Here is a 19,373-nt window from a genome sequence, read left to right on the forward strand (position 1 = left end):
AAAGTATACACAAGCGATGAGTTAGAGAGGAGCTCCAAATGGATCAAATAAAGTAACAAAAGATAGACTAGAGAAAAGCCTTCCAATTTCGTATAATACATGAAAGATCATATGAACTATAAAGAAGAGATTTGGAGCTCCAAAGTATAGAAAGATACAAAATATTTTGAAAAAATATTCTGAATGAATTTGTCATTTAAGACAATTCCTCATTAAATTTTTGTAACCGGTCAATTTACATTTTTGAATTGGTTGGTTTGGTTGATGATTTAATAAAATATATTTTTCAATATTTTTGTTTGTATATATTTCTTCTAGACTATTATTTTTTCTGTATTTTCATCGATATTTCTAGAAGATCGAGATCTTGATATTTTTGTCAAAATCAACCTTTTAAACCTCGTTAATGGGTGTCCTTACATGTACACATTCATGGGTTGGGTCATTTTCATTGTTTTTTCCTTTTGGAATTGGGTCTTCAGAACTCACGTTTTCGATAAAAAAATAAAATAATAAAATAAATTTCATCATTTTTTTTTTTTTTTGTTATGGCCGCGGTTTGGTCATTTTTGAATGGGGTAGCAATGACCCCTTTTTATTGGTTTCAAAATAGTAACATTGGCTTGATATTAGAGATTAAAATCCTCAAACACCACGTTTTTATACTTTATCAAATATATATATATATATATAAACATAACTTCAATGGATATAGAATATCTAAATGGAAATGTCAAATGAAGCATTATGAATAAGCTCTAATGCTTTTTTCATACAAGATGTGAGTTTCACTTGATCTATAAATTCTTTCTCACTCCCAAAAGTAATCCTCAAATTTTCCATGTAACTTATCATTGTTATCATCAAACTCTGCAAATAACAAAGGAGACTAATTAAATTATAATTCTTTCGTCAAAATGAGAATAGTTCAACTAGCAAATTACTTATACTATCAGCTTTGACTTCAAAGATTTGATTCTCTTATCCCACATAAAAAAAAAAATTAAAAATAAAAAAAATCTTATTTCTATATATTTTTATTTTATTATTTATATTCACGAATTTCCTTTGCATCTATGTACTTAATATTTGGAATACTACCAAATTTCATTAAATTATTACTTATACTATAATCTATGTACTTAATACTAACAAGTACTTGATCCTACCTTCACCAAAGGTGTGTTCGCAATCTTATATATAATAATGTTAATGAGTTACAAACTGTAAAAGAAAAGTATATATGTAAACAAATAATAAGTTGACTTATCAATTGGAGCATGTGAAAAAAAAAAAAAGTAATGTCAAAATACTTATCTATTTTAAAATAAAATCGTTGGAGTTTTGTTAATTGACTTTATATTTTTTTTTGTAAGATACATGATGGTTTTTGCAGTTGTCTCATATCTAGTCTTAACATCAAGTTTTGACAATAGAATATTTTCTTGCAAAATACTTTCCTAATCTAGAAATATTTGATAGATTGATGGAGTCTGATGTTTTCCTTTATTGCGGTGCGACTTATTTTCTCCGATTTGGAGATGTTTTCTTTTCTGGATTCGTCTATAAAAGACGAGTGTCTTGGTATGCGGTCGGATGAGCGGTTTCATTATGTCGATTTGTATTTTTTAGAGCAAGACGTTTTAAGTACTCCAGCTGAATTGTTCTATATTGTGTTCTTGCTCATTGCTCACTTTATTCCTCTATGTAAGATCTTCATTCGTCAATTGCAACATTATGAAGATTATCCTGGCTTAGAGGGAGCCTAAGCCGCAACTGCTTAGAGAAGGGATTCTTAGTCTTAGGGGGAGCCTAAGGCTCAGCTTCGAAAAAGAGAGTTCTCTATCTTAGGAGATCCTAAGATTCATCAGTGAAGGGAGCTCACTAAATTAAAGGGAAGATATCATCGTGAGAGGAGTCTCATTACTAATAGCAAGCTTAGGGGGAGCCTAAGTACATTTAAGAGGGAGTCTCATATCTAGGGGAAGCCTAGATGACCTAGAAGTTGAGCTCTACATAAGGTACTGTGGTAGTTGATGTATTACAAATAAGTATTGCGTTGTAAATTGTTTAACTCATTATCATTAGTGGATTATCTTTCCTAGGCATACGGCCCCCAGTCGTAGGTGGTATATCACCGAACTGGGTTACCAATTTCCGTCTTCATTTATTTTTATTGTTATTGGAATACTATTGTTACAGTACTTGTTAGTGCATTCTGTTTAACATCCGATTTTTGAGTGTTTAGTCATCCCAACGCCTTTTCAATTGCTATCAGAGTGGGTCACCTTTATCTTAGGTGCTTCGATCACGGATGAGAGCAAAGAAGATGGGTCTACCACTCGTCCTTTGGTCTTAGACGAAACTAATCTCTCTTATTGGAAAGCACGAATGATTACCTTTCTCAAGTCAATCGATAGCAAAAAATGAAAGGCAGTGGTAGTTGAGTGGACTCATCCTACCATCAAAACTGATGAAGGGAAAGAAATCTTGAAGCTAGATTCACAATGGTCTGGAGAAAAAGATGAAGCTTCGCTAAGGAATTCACGTGCCCTGAATGTCATATGGTGTGGATCGTAATATATTCAGACTTATCAACACGTGTGTTTCTACCAAGGAGGCATGGGATATCATGTCCATTGATCTTGAGTGAACCTCAAAAGTCAAAATGTCAACACTGCAATTGTTGAAGTCAAAATTTGAGAACCTTAGAATGCAAAATGATGAGTCCAGTTGATTTTAATGACAAACTTTTGGATATTTCTAATGAATCATTTGCTCTTGGAGAGAAAATCTCTGAAGAAATACTTGACTGAAAAGTTCTTATGTCTCTACCTAAGAGATTTGATATGAAAGTTACTATTATCGAGGAAGCTCAAGACATAACTAAGTTGAGAGTCGATGAACTATTTGGTTCCTTACTTACTTTTAAGATGTCCATGGATGGAAAGATTGAGAAGAAAAATAAGGGCATTGCTCTTCAATCCTTTGTTAAGGAAGAACTTATTGATCATGATAGAGAAGCAGAAGATGCTCTTGTTGAATCTATATCGTTACTTTCAAAATAGTTTAATCGTGTACTTAACTAGTTTGAAAAGAGGTCTACCACATACAATACCTACAAGTCTAGTGGTTTTTCCCCCTCCAATCAGTTTAGATATCATAATAGCAAGAAGGAAGTTGAAAAGTCTGATTCAATTAGGTCTCAAAGAGAAAAGCAAAATAAGTTTTGAGAGTGTAGTGGCTACTGTCGCATTCAGGTTGAATGCCCCAATTTCCTTAAGAAACAAAGTAAAGGTATGTCCTAACTTTGTCTGATATTGAAACAAAAGGTAGTAGTGACTTAGAGGAAGATGTTAAAGCTCTTGTTAGAAACATTTCTTCAAACACCTCATCCTACGAGGTCTTTGAATTTGACGTTTATGCAGAAAAGTCTTCTGATGCTACAAGCCTAGAAGCATCAGATCCTTCTGATCATGCTCTATTTATTAAATGGAAAGAAGATCAGAAAGTCCTTGATATACAAAAGGAAAGAATTGAGACTCTGATTGCTGAGAATCATAGGCTAATATCCACTATTGCAGAATTGAAGGGAGAACTCTCCCAAGTTAAATCTGAAAAAGAAACTATGAGCAAGAATGTGAAAATGTTGAATATTGGTACTGAGAATCTTGAGAAAATCCCAACAAAAAGGAAGAAAACAAATAATAACTCTGGACTCGGTTTTCTAGTAGGCAGTAGTCAACCTAGTAAATGGTCTAAAGAGAAGAAAAATATTGAGTTTGTGAGAGCACAAGATTCAGATTCTTATGGTGTTACAACACATTCTCTCAATCCAATTGAGAAAGGTGATTGTGTTTCTAGGCGAAGATGGATTTGTCACTATTGTAGCAAAGTAGGTCATAAACGTCTTTTCTGCTACTAGTTATTGAAAGATCTCCATAGGTTCTCTTTTCATAAGAAGATTGCTCCCTTTCCCAAAGTTACAGACCTAGACAAAGTATGATGAAACATGTGTGGAGAGAAAAGAACACTCAGATCAGATGTAATATTGTCTTGATGTCTCTTAGATCGTCGGCCAAAGGTGATTAGTACTTTGATAGTGGTAGCTCGCGTTATATAACTGGTGAAAAGAGTTATTTATCTAATCTCAAATCTGTTAACTCAGGAAAGTCGCTTTTGGTGATGGTACATGTGGTATGATCGTTGAACAGGGAACTCTAAATTATCCAGGTCTTCAAAAATTAAATGACGTAATATTGGTTGAGGGGCTTACTGCCAATCTCATTAGCATCAGTTAGCTTTTATGACCAAGGTCTGAATTTGAGTTTCACCAAAGACAAATTTCTTGTTATAGATGATGTCAAGGCTCTTGTCATGAGAAGTACACACTTGTCTTATAATTGTTATCTATGGAGTCCTAATAATTTGTTATCTCTTGAGAAAAGATGAAGCCAGACTATGGCACAAGCGCCTTGGGCATATAAGCACGAAGACCTTTTAAAAGGCTCTCAACAAGAATGTTATAACTGGTCTCCCCCCTCTATTAGTATCAGGCTGAATTACAAGTAGGGATTCTCAAACTGGGAAACAGACTCACACTTCTCATAAGCAAATAGGTTATTCTGGGTCATCTTAAGTTCTGAAACTTTTGCATATGGATTTTATGGGTCCTATGTAGTTAGAAAGTTTGGTAGGCAAACAATATGCCTTAGTTGTTGTGGATAACTTCTCAAGATACACTTGGGTTCATTTCTTTGAGATAAAACTAACACCTTCTCTATGTTTCAAATTCTTTGTCTTCAATTACAATGTGAAAAGGAGTTGAATGTTGTCTGAATTAGGAGTGATCATGGTAGGGAGTTTGAAAACTCTCTGGTTTTTTAGTTCTACCAGAGTGCTGGAATTCACCATGAATGTTTGGCTCCTATTATATCCCAGCAGAACGGAGTTGTAGAAAGAAAAAACAAGACTCTTCAAGAAATGGCTCGTGCAATGATGCATGCCAATCAAATACCAATTCAGTTTTGGGCAGAGGCACTGAACATAGTCTGACACATCCATAACAGGATTGTTTGATGACCAGGAATGTCGAGCACTATCTATGAGCTGTGAAGAGGAAAAAAACTGAATATAAAGTATTTTCACATATTTGGTAGTACGGTTACATTCTGGTTGATAGAGAAGACATGAGGAAATGAGACTTAAAGTCAGACAAAAGAATTTTTCTTGGGTATTCCTCAAATAATCAAGCTTACCAGGTTTCCAATGAATGTACTCGCACTGTCATGGAATCCATTAACTTTGTAATTGATGATGATGTCACTTCCTTCAATTCCTCCTCTGTATCGATAGAGATGGAAAATGTTTACATCTGCTAACCCTATTTTCACTTCCTTCAAATGAACAGATTGTAAATGACACTAACCTTTACCTTGCTTTGGATACTATTCTATCTGACCCTATTTTTACATCTGCTTCTAATGTTGGTTGTACATTGGTGGAGATGGAAAATGTTTTATTGTCCGACTCTTATGTTCATGCCTTGAGTGATTTTGTAAACAAATTTGTGTTTGGAATATGGTTTCTATTATTTCCTTACCTATTCATACTGATTCTAAAGTGTTTACTGATAATGTAGTTCAAGAAGTTGAAAATCGTAGTGCTGTTGTATAGGGTTTTAGTGTTCCCCCCATGAAAGATATTGTGAATGATCAAGGTGTTGAGGATGAAGGTCATCTTGTAGGTTCTCGTGATAATAAGGAAGTAGATGTTAATGAAGAGACTGACTCAGAAGATCATGTACCTCTATCAGAACTGTCTAGAAAGAAAACTACAGATGTCAAAAGTGTTGGTAGTGGGTCTTCGGAGACATCTGATTCTATATCCATCAAGATGAGCATGAGGATGTGTCTGACTCTTCTAAAGATAGCATGTTGAAAACCTCTTATGATCTTGATAAGCCTTCTCCTAAACGGGTTATTAGACTATCTATTAGAACCCGTGTAAAGAAAGTAACTTCTTCTAGATCAGCTCATTTGAACGTATCTTTTGTTCCTTGAGATGGAGTATCATTTCATACTGAGCAAAGAGCCAACATGTGAAAATATATGGTGCAAAGAAAGATCGTTGATGAAAAATAGTTCACTGACTGGACTCAAGAATGCTTTGATCTTGTAAATTTGATTATGCAAGCGCAACTAGACAAAACAATGCTGAATTTAGGTCCCTATTATCCTCAGTTAGTCCAAGAGATTATTGTTAATATCTCTTCCGAGTTTGACAATCCAAACAGCCTTAACTTTTAGAATCTGCATGTGTGTCGCCATCCTGTTGTCTTTAATGTTGATTTGATAAACAAGCATCTGAATCAAATGGTGACTGTGGAGGTTCCTGAGAAACGATCCTCTTGGAGGGAGTTGGCTTTTGAGTTGACTGGTGGGGCTCAGTCATCCTGGCCTAAGAAAGGTCTATTGTCTACTGCAATCCTGAGCTCCAAGTACGTTATTCTCCACAAGGTTGGCATTTTTAACTGGTCTATTTGCCTCCGTTGTTACCTTATTGTTCCAGATTGGTGTCGATACTTTTTTTTTTTTTTTTGGCTCTTTTGGTCTAAATCAAATCAAAAGACATATTGGATCTCAAGCCTTAAAGCTTCCCATTTGTTATCCCTAATTTATTTGTGGGGTGTTGTTGGCGCAAAGACTAGATATTATTTATTCTGATGAGACTATTAGTTGAGCTTTATTGCTCATTTCTATTCATCTAAAACTGTTACTGAACTTTCGTGTGTCTGATCTTGCAGCTCCCACTACAGACGCCTATGTTGATGGTCTATGTAAGGGATTCATCGAATCTCCTTTTGGCAGCCGTGTCTTGGATTTCTGTCTTTAGAAACGTAAAGATATAGTGCTTGGATTGTTGATAACAACACGTGCAGCTTTGGCCAAATCTGCTAGAGCGTCTTCTTCCTATGTTTAATTTTTTTTACAACAAAAAGGGGAACAAGTGTAGGTTTTTTTTTTTTTGTTTTTTTTATGATGGCGATGCCAATTTTTTTTATATTGTTGCTTGTCTGATTGATGTTTGGCGATGATGGTTGCTACTCTTGGTGGTTGGTATGGTGTTATGGATTTGTTCCCTTTTAAAAAAAAAACTACCTTGACCTTGATGTTTTTTGTTTTGTTTATATCTAAAGACATTTTTTTTGTCTTGTTGGTTTGCATCAGATTTATTGTTACTACAATTGTTAATACTTCTTTAATGACATTTACACTTTGTTGATTTTTCAGTTATTCTTGTTTTGTCCTTAGAAAATATCAGCCAAAGGGGAAGTTTGTTGGAGGTTTGTTGATTGACTTTATATATTTTTTTTCCAAGATACCTAGTGGTTTCTGTAGTTATCTTTTATGTAATATTTGTTGGGGTTGAAGCCCTAAAGTCTCGTGTCCTGTAGTTTGTAAACAGTATGTACGAACGCGTGTGTTGTTAATATATGGTATTTACTTCACATCTTGAATTTTTGCTCAGTTACTTGTTTTATTTGCTTTACCACAAACCAATAAACATAAAATCCTTGGTTATCTGTATGTGACTCAAGCATGTATGTGGTAACATAAAAGTGGATCATATCTTGAGTGATAACCAAAATAGTCTGTAGTATATGGATATAGGAGGGAAACCTTATCCTGGTAACGCTATGGATGCAGCCTGCTTTGTGGAATGGTCACAAGTGTTGTGACTTGTCACAGATGATCTGATCCTGATCATTCGTGTTAGGGACATGCGAGCGGGGGCGTCCTATAACACTGTTCATGATAGAGACTTCACTTCACTATAATGACCATAGGTAACATGACCTTAATCCTGAGTGAGTTGGGAACTCCTATCATTGAGGGCGATCCTTTGATTTGTATGGGTGCGAGTGGCCAGTTCGCCAATTCAAACCTACCATTTTGGGGATTCGTCTAATTTGGGAGCTGGGAACTCAGCTACACAAGATGGAATTCACTCCTTCCCCAAGGCAGGGGTAAGTAGATAGATAACTCCTTTAAGGGCTGATTCCGGGGCTTGAACGATGTGGCGCCACACACCTTCTCTTGGCCTGAGAGGTGTTCACACATAGTTGGACTATATTGTATTGTTCATTAGAGGAATCAATGGTACTTATGGAGTGAGATGTAACTACAGATGCACAACGGTAATTTGGCCCAGCTGTACTTACGAGCATCTGTGAAGGGTCATCGTACTCATGATTGGTTATATCCAATGGACACAAAAATATATCTGTGGTAAGAAGAGTTCAGCTGTTGGTCTTTAGTGGAATGCCTGACAATTAACGGATGGTGGATCTCGTGGCTAAAGAGTTTAGTCAGCTATTCATGTACCATTGGAGCTTCAAGCCATAGGTCCATTAAGTCCCTTGGGTAGCTTGGATAAAGTTGAGAACCAGTATTTGGGTTAATTTGAAATGTTGAAATTGACAAGAGGAAGTTCGATTATATATGATATAATTGGACTTGTTAATTATATATGATATAATTGGCAAATGTATGATATACATTATTTTGGAGGAAATTAGATATAAATATGATTTATATCAAGTAGAGGAGAAAAATACTATAGTAGATATATAATATCAAACTATAGGATATAAACTATAGATTTATATCAATTAGTTGGTTAATTATAAGATAATTATGCCAAATTTCATGTTCGGATGTGGGTTAGTGGGCAGCGTTGGTTATTGTAACCGATGAGTTAAAATGAAAAATGTTTTCATTTTGAATTCCTCGTCGTTCAATCGCCCAAAAGATTTCGTGAAGCGCGTGTTGGTGAAAGAAAACGATCGCTCGAGAGCCTATACGATAGTCGCTTCTCCGTCTAAACGATCGTCCACCTCGCATTAAACGATCGCACACTATTTCCTACACGATCGGATAGCTTCTCTAAACGATCGTATAGTGTGCTGATTTAGCTAAACGATAGTATACCTTTTTTCTAAACGATCGTTCAACAAATTTTACACGATCGTATAGCTTCTCTAGACGATAAGCATTTCTGCTATGCGATAGCGGCCTTCACCCTTTCACTTGCTTATCGACTACACGATTCGTGTTTCTTCCGTCCTCTACCAAATTCACCAAAGCCTACCCTTTGGGTTTTCACTCCGAGAATACCCGGGGCTCATTAGTGGTGATGTCGTCTCTGTTGCGGTCGTGAGTTTGCGTTGATCGTGCTACTGCAGTCAACGTTTTCACCGGGCATTGGTAGATCACTTGGAGGGTTCCGCTGCATTGGAGTTCCGAAGATTAAAGATTGTCTTTAACTGGTATGGAACTCTGTCCCTTTATGTTATTTGTTGTTAGTAGCATGCCGTTAATTAGAGTTCATTTGCATAACTGTATGTGTTGAATGTATAATATTATATTTCGGTCACGGTGAGATCGAAGCGATCCGAACGCGCTCATGGAACTCTTAGATATGAGATCCTTCAGTCTTAATATCAGGATTTAACAACATAATATTTTCTTATGGAATACTTTCCTAATCTAGAAATATATGGCAGATTGATGTAGTCCCATATTTTTCTTTATTACGGCGTGACTTATTTTCTCCTATTTGGGAGATGTTTCCTTTTCTGGATTCATCTATAAAAGGATTGTCTTGGTATGCTTTCAGATGAGTTGTTTCATTACGCTGATTTGTATTTTGTAAAGGAAGACGTTTCAGTACTCCAACTGAATTGTTGTACATTGTGTTCTTGCCCATTGCTCACTTTATTCCGCTGTGCAAGATCTTCATTTGTCAATTGCAACACTCTGAAGATTATCTTGATTTAGGGAAGCCTAAGCATCAGTTTCCAGACAAGGAATTCTCATTCTTAAGGGGAGCCTAAGACTCGGTTTTGGAAAAGGGAGTTCTCTATCTTAGGGGAATTCAAAGATTCATTAGTAAAGAGGTCATTATCTTGAAAGGAAGATATCATCGTGAGAGGAGTGTCATCATTAATAGAAATAGGGAGAGCTTAAGTATATTTGAGAGAGAGTCTCACATCTAGAGGGAGCCTAGGTGACTTGGGAGTTGAGCCCTGAGCCATTGTAGTAGTTGGTGTATTATAGATAAGTATTACGTTATAAATTACTTAACTCATTATTATTAGTGAATTATCTTTCTTGGACACACAGTTCCTCAGACATAGGTGGTTTATCATTGAACTGGGTTACCAACTCCCATGTTCATTTATTTTTATTGTTGTTAGAATACTGTTGTTACAGTACTTGTTAGTGCTTTTTATTTAACATTCGAATTTCGAATATAGAGTCATCTAATGCTTTTTCAAAAATCTTCCAAATTTCTTGACAATTCAATTAGGTTATTTTTTGTAAAAGTATTTATGACATTTTTATTTGAAAAATAGTGCTACCTAGGCCTACACCTATGTCTGTGCAGCCGAGATAGCTGCCATACAAAAAAATTGTCATGTGGCAATTCATTTCAAATTATTTAAACTTTTTTGTGTGTAAAGGGATGAGGAGCATGAAATTATGTTTCAACTAATCATTTATCATTTTATTTTATTCTAGGGAAAATATCATTGATTTCTAAGTTTTGAGTCTGGTTTTGTATTTCGTTTCTAAATTTCATATTACACTTTTACTTCTGAAGTTTGAGTTTAATTTTTATTTGGTCCATAAATTTTAGAATATTACATTTTTACTTTTTGAGTATTGAGTTTAGCTTTCATTCGGTTTTTAAGTTTCAAAATGTTACATTTTTATCATAGAGTTTTGAGTTTTCTGACGACAACTTTCTGTTAATTAATTTTAATTGGGATGTTAATTAATTTTTAAAATTAACTAAAAGATATTAACATAAAGAACTACTAAAAATGAGTATCTAGTGAAAAAAAAATCAAGAATAAAAATGTAAAACTTTAGGCGCTAAAGAGAAATTAGGTTGCAAATCTAAAGTATTCTTCCCATAATTTTAATAATTATGTGCATAGTACCTGAGGTAAACCCACAACCGTAAAGTAGATTCCTTTTGCCGGGTGACCAAGCAGAGCCATTTTCTCCTTTGGTCCGATCATATTTGATATGCTTATGCTTGAATTTCTCGCCGTCTTGTACACATATTTGGCCGCTGCCTATGAAAATTTTCATACGTGCATGGTAAAAAATTTATAAAGTAATACTTGACCACTCTAGCTGAAACTTGAAGGGTTACAATAAACTTAATTCCGAAAAAAATATATATTTTGGGTCCTTCAATTTCGAGAATAATCTCTACTAGTCTTTAAATTTAAAATGTTGCAACACTATCTTTGAAGTTTGAGTTTTATTTTGATTTGGTTCATAAACTTCAAGATTTACACTTTTAATCTTGATTTTTTTATTAAATAATTTTTTTAACAAGATACTAATGGTTTTAGAGATCAGTAAGTGTACCAATACATCACTACTAGGTTGACCATTCATAGCACACTCATCATATACAACAAAAAGTAGAACTAATATCATAAATGAAAGTACAAGGGAAGCTAGAGAAAAGCTCAATGTCGATATTTACTGACAAAGGAAAGAAGCTAAAGGGAAGTCTTCCAATTGAGAGAAATGATATATACATCATATTTTTTTTTTTTAAAAAAAGGATGATTTAGGATACCATAAAGCAACCAAGTATTAATCTTCCCACAGATTGAGGAGGATACTATAGATGTGTCGACTTAGTCGAGATGTTTCACTAAACATTCACTTTGAATCTTTAGTGTTAATGTCTATTAATTAATTTAAAAGAATTATAATTAATTAAGTCTCTATTTTTGTTTTTGAACAATTTATTAATGGTAAAGAGACTAGTAGACACACCCATGTATCTTAACTAGGTCGATACACCCCTTAACAATGTCATTACATCCCAAATCCAAGAGTGCTTCATTGATCAAAGACCATTACAAACATCCACTAGTTTTTCATCACTAATAAAATTAACTAAACAATTATGAACTAAAATTTAAAAATTAATTTTAACCGTGATGAAAAAATCTAATTTTTAAATTTCATTTTATAATTATTTAATCTAATTTTAAAATATAGAGATCAAATTAGAGCAAAACTCAAATCAAGGGTAAAATTGTAACATTATGAAAGCTATGAACAATTGAAATCAAACTCCAAACTTGGATTAAAAATATAACATTTTGAATCCTAGAGACCAAATGGAAAATAAACTCAAAATCAATGAATCCAAAAGATATTTTCCCATTTAATTTTGTCTTTGTACTTTAACAATTTGAACTTACAAACTAGCATAAGACCCAACAAATGGTTTGAGAAAATAACATTACTGTTGGAATGCCTAGGCATTTCGAACAAACATATTTATGGTTATTTACGATTATGATCTTAGGGTTTAGAGAAATGTACTATATAAACTCTCTAATCTTAGTGGCGTCGTTTTTATATTCAGAAAACATCATCTCTAATAATTCTTTTACGCTTTTTTTTCTTGTATTCTTCAATCACTGATTTCGTGACCATTACAATAGTTCAAACATAAAATGTTATACTCTATAACTCATGTTCATCTACAAATGAACCTAAAATCTCAAGTTAATGAGATTATGATATCACTTCTAATATAGAATTTTTTATAATTGACCCATATGTAAACAAAATTTGTCAAAATGTGTTAAATTTTTGGTAGGATTAAACTATTTAAATTATGCTTTAAGTTTTTTGTGTTTACGTACCTCTGGGCCCTTGAGTTTATTTATCATCTCCATTAGCTTGTCAACGAGGAAAACAGCATAAGAGTATCTCTTCCTCTTGATCAATTTTTGTGCGGCTTTGATGAATTGGATTGGGTTTGAAAGCTCATAATCAGTGAGTTTAGGAATGTCAATAGGCAAAAGGGCAAAGTGATTCCCCCATGGGTTATTTGAATTGGGCTTCAACATATCTTCTATAGACTTATAATCTCCCAACATCCTTGTGTTGAGCAAAACAATTGCCGTTGAGTTGGATTGAGTTGAATTAGGACAAGTCTCATACATGTATAATCGGATTCCTAAAAAGATTATTCCTGTAACCACATCGTTGATCGTCTACAAAAGTGAATTCACACTTATTAGTGATGTTGTAATTTCAATTGTGCATTTATTTGGTAGTTGAAGTTCTAAAACCGACATGTTTTCAGTCCTTGAAAGTTTTTTTTCCAGGCTGAAGGACCTAAAATTGAAAAATAAACATATATAGGAAATGAGCGTCTCGACACTACTTAGGGTCATGGCAGGCACCTTGCAATATCAAGTGACGTTTGGCATTGCATTAAGCCTGAGGCGTCTTGACGCTACCCTTAAACCTAAGCATTTTTGGATTGAATTTGATTTCTAATTGATCAATTTCAAAATTACTTTTTAATTGGTTTCAGAGTAATAAAAAAAACCAAAATAAAAAAGAAAATTCATAAAAAATCAACAAATTAGGCCTTATTTGATAATAAATTTGTTTTTTATTGGTAGTTTTTTCTCAAGAAAAACTAACCTTATAAAACACTCCTTTCACCTATAAATTTTTTAAGAGAAAGTAAACATAATATCAAAAATTAAAAATTAAAAACGAAACCACTAAAAAAAAAAAAAAAAAAAAAATCTAGCCATCATATGATATATGTAACTGTTACATTATTCGTTAGATTAACTTAACAGTCAAATCTACTCGATCGGATAAAAGAGAGAATCGTTTGAATGTGTCAAAATATAGAGAGAAAGGGAAATTAAATCATACCACTCTAAGTTTGGATTTGATTTGTTTGATTTGATGAAGAGAGAAATTGATTGTCCAGGTTGCAATTGGCCTAAACTCCACACCATCACCACCAGATCTTATGGGTGTCAAGTCATCTTCAAGAACACTACTTTTCATAATGCTCCATCCAAAGTCCAATACACTATTCATAGATGACAACACGAATTTAGGCACAAGACTTAGAACATTCCTTGATTGTAGATTATGATCTGAATTAATTTTCCTTGAAGGAAAAGTTAATGGAAGTGAAGGATTATCTGCTCTTTTCATGCTAGAAATAAGAAGACCCATCATCGAATAGCCATCTCCAAGTGAATGGTGAAACTTGAGAATTAAATGAGCAGCTGCATTTTTTGTTGGATAGTTTATGATATGAATTTCCCACAAGGGCTTGTTTTTGGGTAACTCTTGGACACCCAAATCGGTCATATATTCCTTGAAATATGTATCATAATTGAGTTCAACTAGTGACAAATTTGAGGGCAAAGTTGGCACTAAAATATGCTCTTCAAGATTCACTTCAACTTTCTTCCATTTTCTCTTCCCATTTATATCCTCCACCTGTTTGAAAAAGAATTTAATGTTCAAAACTTTTTCATCATCTTAGAACAAAACCCTAATTTAAATAGTAACAGTTGCAAGTGGAAATATAGCACAATGAAAAAGAATTTGCATATATAGCAAAATTTAGATTTAGATTTAGCTTTCGAAGTCTTCGATGATAGACCATATTATTAATAGCCATATCGTTCTCGTAGGATTCTATTAGCAATACCGTCTATCATTAATAGGTTTTATTATATTTTCAATTCTTTAAAAAGATTTCTATATACATAATTATTATTCTTAAAAATACTATCTAATACAATTACCTATTAAAATAAGATTAAATTATAAGTTTGGCCATACACTTTTTAGTACGTTGTATTGTGTCAAACATATCTTTAGAGAGATAATGCAAATAATTCAATGAGAAAAAACTCCAAAAGGGAGAAAAAAATTTGGAGAGAAAATGGAAAAAAAATTGAGGGGAAACAAATTATGAAAATGGGTATAAACTAATTAGAGATAGGATAAAAGTTTTGTTATAAAGATTAAAGAATTTGAGAGAGAGAGAAAAAAGTGAGAAAAAAGGATAAAAATTTAAGAGAGAGAATAAAAGTAATCATATAAAGAGATTTTAAAAATGTGAAAGAAAGTGGGAAAATTGTTATTTCTAACCTGAAAATGTCTTTGAGTGAACAAAATTAATCTCTTTTTCAAAAGAAAAAAAAAAAAAATTAACCTCTTTCTTACTTTTAAAATTTAAACGGAGCATAAAGAAAATTTTTGTCCCTCATTCAAATGACTCCAATTTTGCCCATAGTTTTCATACCTAACTTTGATTTTTAAAAAAATTAAATGAACTTAATTTTAAAAATAAGAATTGGCTAAAAAAAGTGTTCTCGTAAAGATTCTTACTGGAAATTTGTCACTAAGTTTTTTTCTTTTAAGATTTAAACGAATTTCAAATTTTGTTAATAAATTATTACTTAAGTTGGAACCAAATCTTACAAAAGATTTGATTTTCCATAAGTTATGAGTGTTTTTTAAAATTATCATTCTTATTTTTGAGATTTGAAAAAAAAAATTAAAACTTTATATTTGGTTGCAAATCTTACGGGAAAAAAACATTCCAAATCTTAGGAAATTTGATTAATAGGAAATTGAAGGTAATAAAGGATAAAATGATATTTTCATTATATGGACCATCCACCTAAAATCTAAAAAAAGAAAGAAACATGTTATGAAAAGAAGTTTGAGAAAAAGGGCGAGTTGCATAAATATAATTCAATGCCAAAATAATAGAATATGTAGTACAAAGATAAAATAATTGCATATATAGATAAAAAAAATGGTAAATGACTAAAAAAATCTATGCCTAGCCACCATTTTGCTCAGTTTTCTCAAATTTCTATCAGTGATAGCGGCTATAAGTGATATCCATTGATAGTTGCTATCAATGATAGCCATTGATAGCTGTCATCGTTGATAGCTTCTATCAATTGCTATTAATGATAGTTGCTATAAGCGATAACTTTCAATTTAAGAAAAATTATTACAGTCTTGAAATATTAGCTTTGAATTTGCTATCAATTATTAGTAGCTATCATTGATTCACTTATATCAATAAGAATCTACCTTAAAATATCAATACTTAAGGTTATCAGTGGCTATCAGTGATAGATTTATAAATAATGATCAACTTTGAAAGAAAACCAACAACTTTGATTACCATAGTAGCTATCACTAATAATCTTTTATCATGGCTATAACTAATAGCAACTATCAGTTGCTATCACATCAATTAGAATCAACCTTGAGATATTAACACTTAAGGCTATCAATGATAGACTTCTATAACTGGTTATCACCTTTGAAAGAAACTTGATATATAGATATCACCTAAGTTCTATCACCAACACCATTAACATGCTATCAATGATCTTACTGATATCATACTATCAGTGATAGTTCTCTATTACCGACACGTGTGATAGTTCTCTATTACCGACACGTGCTATTAGTGGTAGCTTCTATCACTGATAGCGTGCTATCGGAGAACTTCTATCATCGATAACATGCTATTAGTATTAACTTCTATCATTGGTATCATGTTATCAGTAGTAGCTTCTATTAATCATAGCCACCGAACACTTTTTTGCCCCTTTCTTGTCCTTCCCAAACATTTATAAGTCCCTTCTTTTCGATGGTAGCATCTATCACTCATAAACATACTATTAGTGATAACTTCTTGGTATTCCACTTACATTTTAGTTCGAGATTCAACTTTATTAATTAAATTCACTAAGTTGGTTATCAATGATAATAGATTTCTATAAGTGACTATTAACTATGAAAATATAATCAAAGATTAAGCTATCAATGATAGAAAATATTAGTGGCTATCACTGATAGACTTTCATTTGCTATTTATATTTATTATTTGTTATAATAATCAAACTTGATGATTGACTTGTTGGTGTTAAGCCACTTATGAATTGAGTACTTTCAAGTCTTGGGTACGAAACTTACCCTCATAATTCTTGTGAAAAAAAAGGAGAAGAAGAAAAAATTCAAAAAGCAAAAATCAGAGAAATAAAAGAAAAATTTTAAAAAGGAAGAGAAAGAGAAGAAGCAAAAAATCGAAGATAGAAAAGAAATGTGTACAATAAGATAAGACAAGGGAAGACGAAATTAGAAATTAAAAAAAAAAAATTCAAAAATTGACTAATCAACTCATCCATAATCCAAATATTTTAAAGATGTAATATATTTTTATATTTTTTCTCATAAATATCTTGAAAAAAAAGATTAATTATATCTATTAAAGTAAAAGATGGAAGAGTTTTTTTTAGTACAACTCCAGGAGTGCCTCAATTAAGTTGCTTTCGAATTAACATATGACAGAGTTTTGAAAATTTGGAAAAATAGTTATTCTAGGAATAAAGTTTCTCACAGTCATTGATTAAAATTTCAAATTTAACAATGATTTTAAAATTTCTAAATATAGCAACGATATCTGATTTTTTGTTTTTTCTTTATTCTGATTTTACTTTCATTGCTGTATCCTCATGTATATCAACCATCTATTTGATATACTATACTACGGTGGACCTATGTAATTTATAGGTGATACTTAATATAACATTATGTAAATTATATCAATTATATAATTGATATACCAAATTCATCTTGTACATTTGTTATCAATTCATAGGTCTAATTTGAAATCTTTATTCAGTTGTTTCAAAATATTATTTTACTAGTACGTTATCATCAACTTATAAATGGTTTTCATTCCATCCTGCTGGTAACATTCTAAATCTTGATAACTAATTGATACAACTTAATTTTATACTTGAAATACCCTATTTATATACTTGAACTATGCTACTGGTATACGAAATATAAAGTGTAACATATATATATATATATTTTGTTGATATATCTACTAATATACAAATGAAATTCACATGTTGATATACAAAATATATGAAGTTGGGATTTTTCATATATCAATTGTGTAACTGAAATACCAAAGATGAAGTATATCATTCAAATAAATCATATATAAAGTATATAAGATATACATGTTGATACATAAATGAGGGTAAAATCAGAATAATAATATTTGCATTTTTTTTGCTATATTTGCAAATCTAGATGAGTTTTACTCAATATTTTTTCTATCAATTGCAATCTCTCTATTAAGAAAATCAAACATGACAAAAGTGATATGTCATCGATTACAAAAATAGTTTTCGAATATTATATATTCTTTTATTGGACACAATATTCAAAACAAAAAGTTGAGAGACTAAACTTATAATTTAACTTAATAAAATAATTCGGTCAACCTAGGAAGCGAGAAAAAGAATGTGTATATGTTAGCATAATAGAAGTAAATAGTGAAAAAGTTGGAGAGAGTACCATAATAGAACTGAACAAGGGGTTGAGCGGAATAAGATCCTTAGCATAAGACATAATTTTGGCTTCATCAATGGGAATTTCAAATTCCAAAACAACAATAACAGAAATGGACAATACAGATGTGTTGAAGCATTGAGCAACAGGGCTAACTGGCTCTAGCAACTCATCCTCTTGTTCATTAAACTCCATAATTTGCCAAAATAATGCCCCCTACAAAATTCAAACCCTTATTTTAGCTAGACATAACTCCAAAGCGTATAAACTTGTGTCGACTATATTTATAGCTGCTAACTCTTATTATTTATTACTACAATAATAATTTCAACATCAGGTTGTTGGCTCAACGTTCAATTCTTAAATCCTTCTGATCTCTGCCCAAAATAAGGCCGTATACGCACAACCACCTCGAATTCACTCCTCGAGGGGCTAGTTTGACCCAATTATGCACCACTCCCTGCTATCGCCAGGTGACGTGTCATTGTGTTTATCTCAAAGTACTGTCTGATATGTGTACGTACCACCACCTTCAAATTAATATGAATACATGATTGCACGAGCTTTTAAATATTCAAAATCTTGCCTAAGTTGTACCTATCTTGTTGGATTTTATGTCCTAAAACTCGTGTTATGTAAACAATGAAACTTATTCTTAATAGATGTTTTGCTTAATAGAAATCCAATAAACCTAAAAGTCCCTTGACTATTGGATGACTATTTGAACTTTATGTGGAGACATAAATGTGGATCAGGTTCGAATAAATAATCAAAATGATTTATAGTATATGAATAAGGCTAGGTACTTTATTCATGTAACACTATTGGATGCGGCCTGCTCTGTAGTTGTTACAAGGAGTTGTAAAATGTTACAAACGAAGTGATCCTAATTCCTTCATACTGGGACATGAGAAGTGAGGGTGTCCTTGTGCAAAAGAGTTTGTACAAGATCAGACCACGAAATCAGTCACCCTTACTTTATAACGTTGTTTACTATTTAAGACTGGCTATTTCAAAGCAATGACTTAGGTAACTTGACCTTAATCCTGAGCTAACTATAAGCTCCTGTTTATTTGGAATTATCCTTAGATTTGC

At 32.5% G+C, this 19,373-nt stretch overlaps 1 protein-coding gene across 1 annotated transcript; it reads right to left on the reverse strand.

Annotated features, from left to right (window-relative positions):
* Positions 1–558: 558 nt before the first annotated feature.
* LOC120078582 (wax ester synthase/diacylglycerol acyltransferase 4-like) lies at positions 559–18,558 on the reverse strand. The gene is made up of 5 exons (XM_039032863.2): positions 18,285–18,558; positions 13,791–14,372; positions 12,755–13,108; positions 11,012–11,149; positions 559–870 (listed from the first exon to the last, which is right to left on the reverse strand). Exons 1-5 carry the CDS (start codon positions 18,471–18,473, stop codon positions 721–723), a joined length of 1,413 nt encoding a protein of 470 aa, XP_038888791.1. The 5' UTR covers positions 18,474–18,558; the 3' UTR covers positions 559–720.
* Between the last annotated feature and the right edge of the window lie 815 nt (positions 18,559–19,373).

The sequence above is a fragment of the Benincasa hispida genome, chromosome 5 (genome assembly GCF_027475165.1).
Source record: "Benincasa hispida cultivar pf3 chromosome 5, pf3_genome.v1.1, whole genome shotgun sequence".
Lineage (NCBI taxonomy): Eukaryota > Viridiplantae > Streptophyta > Magnoliopsida > Cucurbitales > Cucurbitaceae > Benincasa > Benincasa hispida.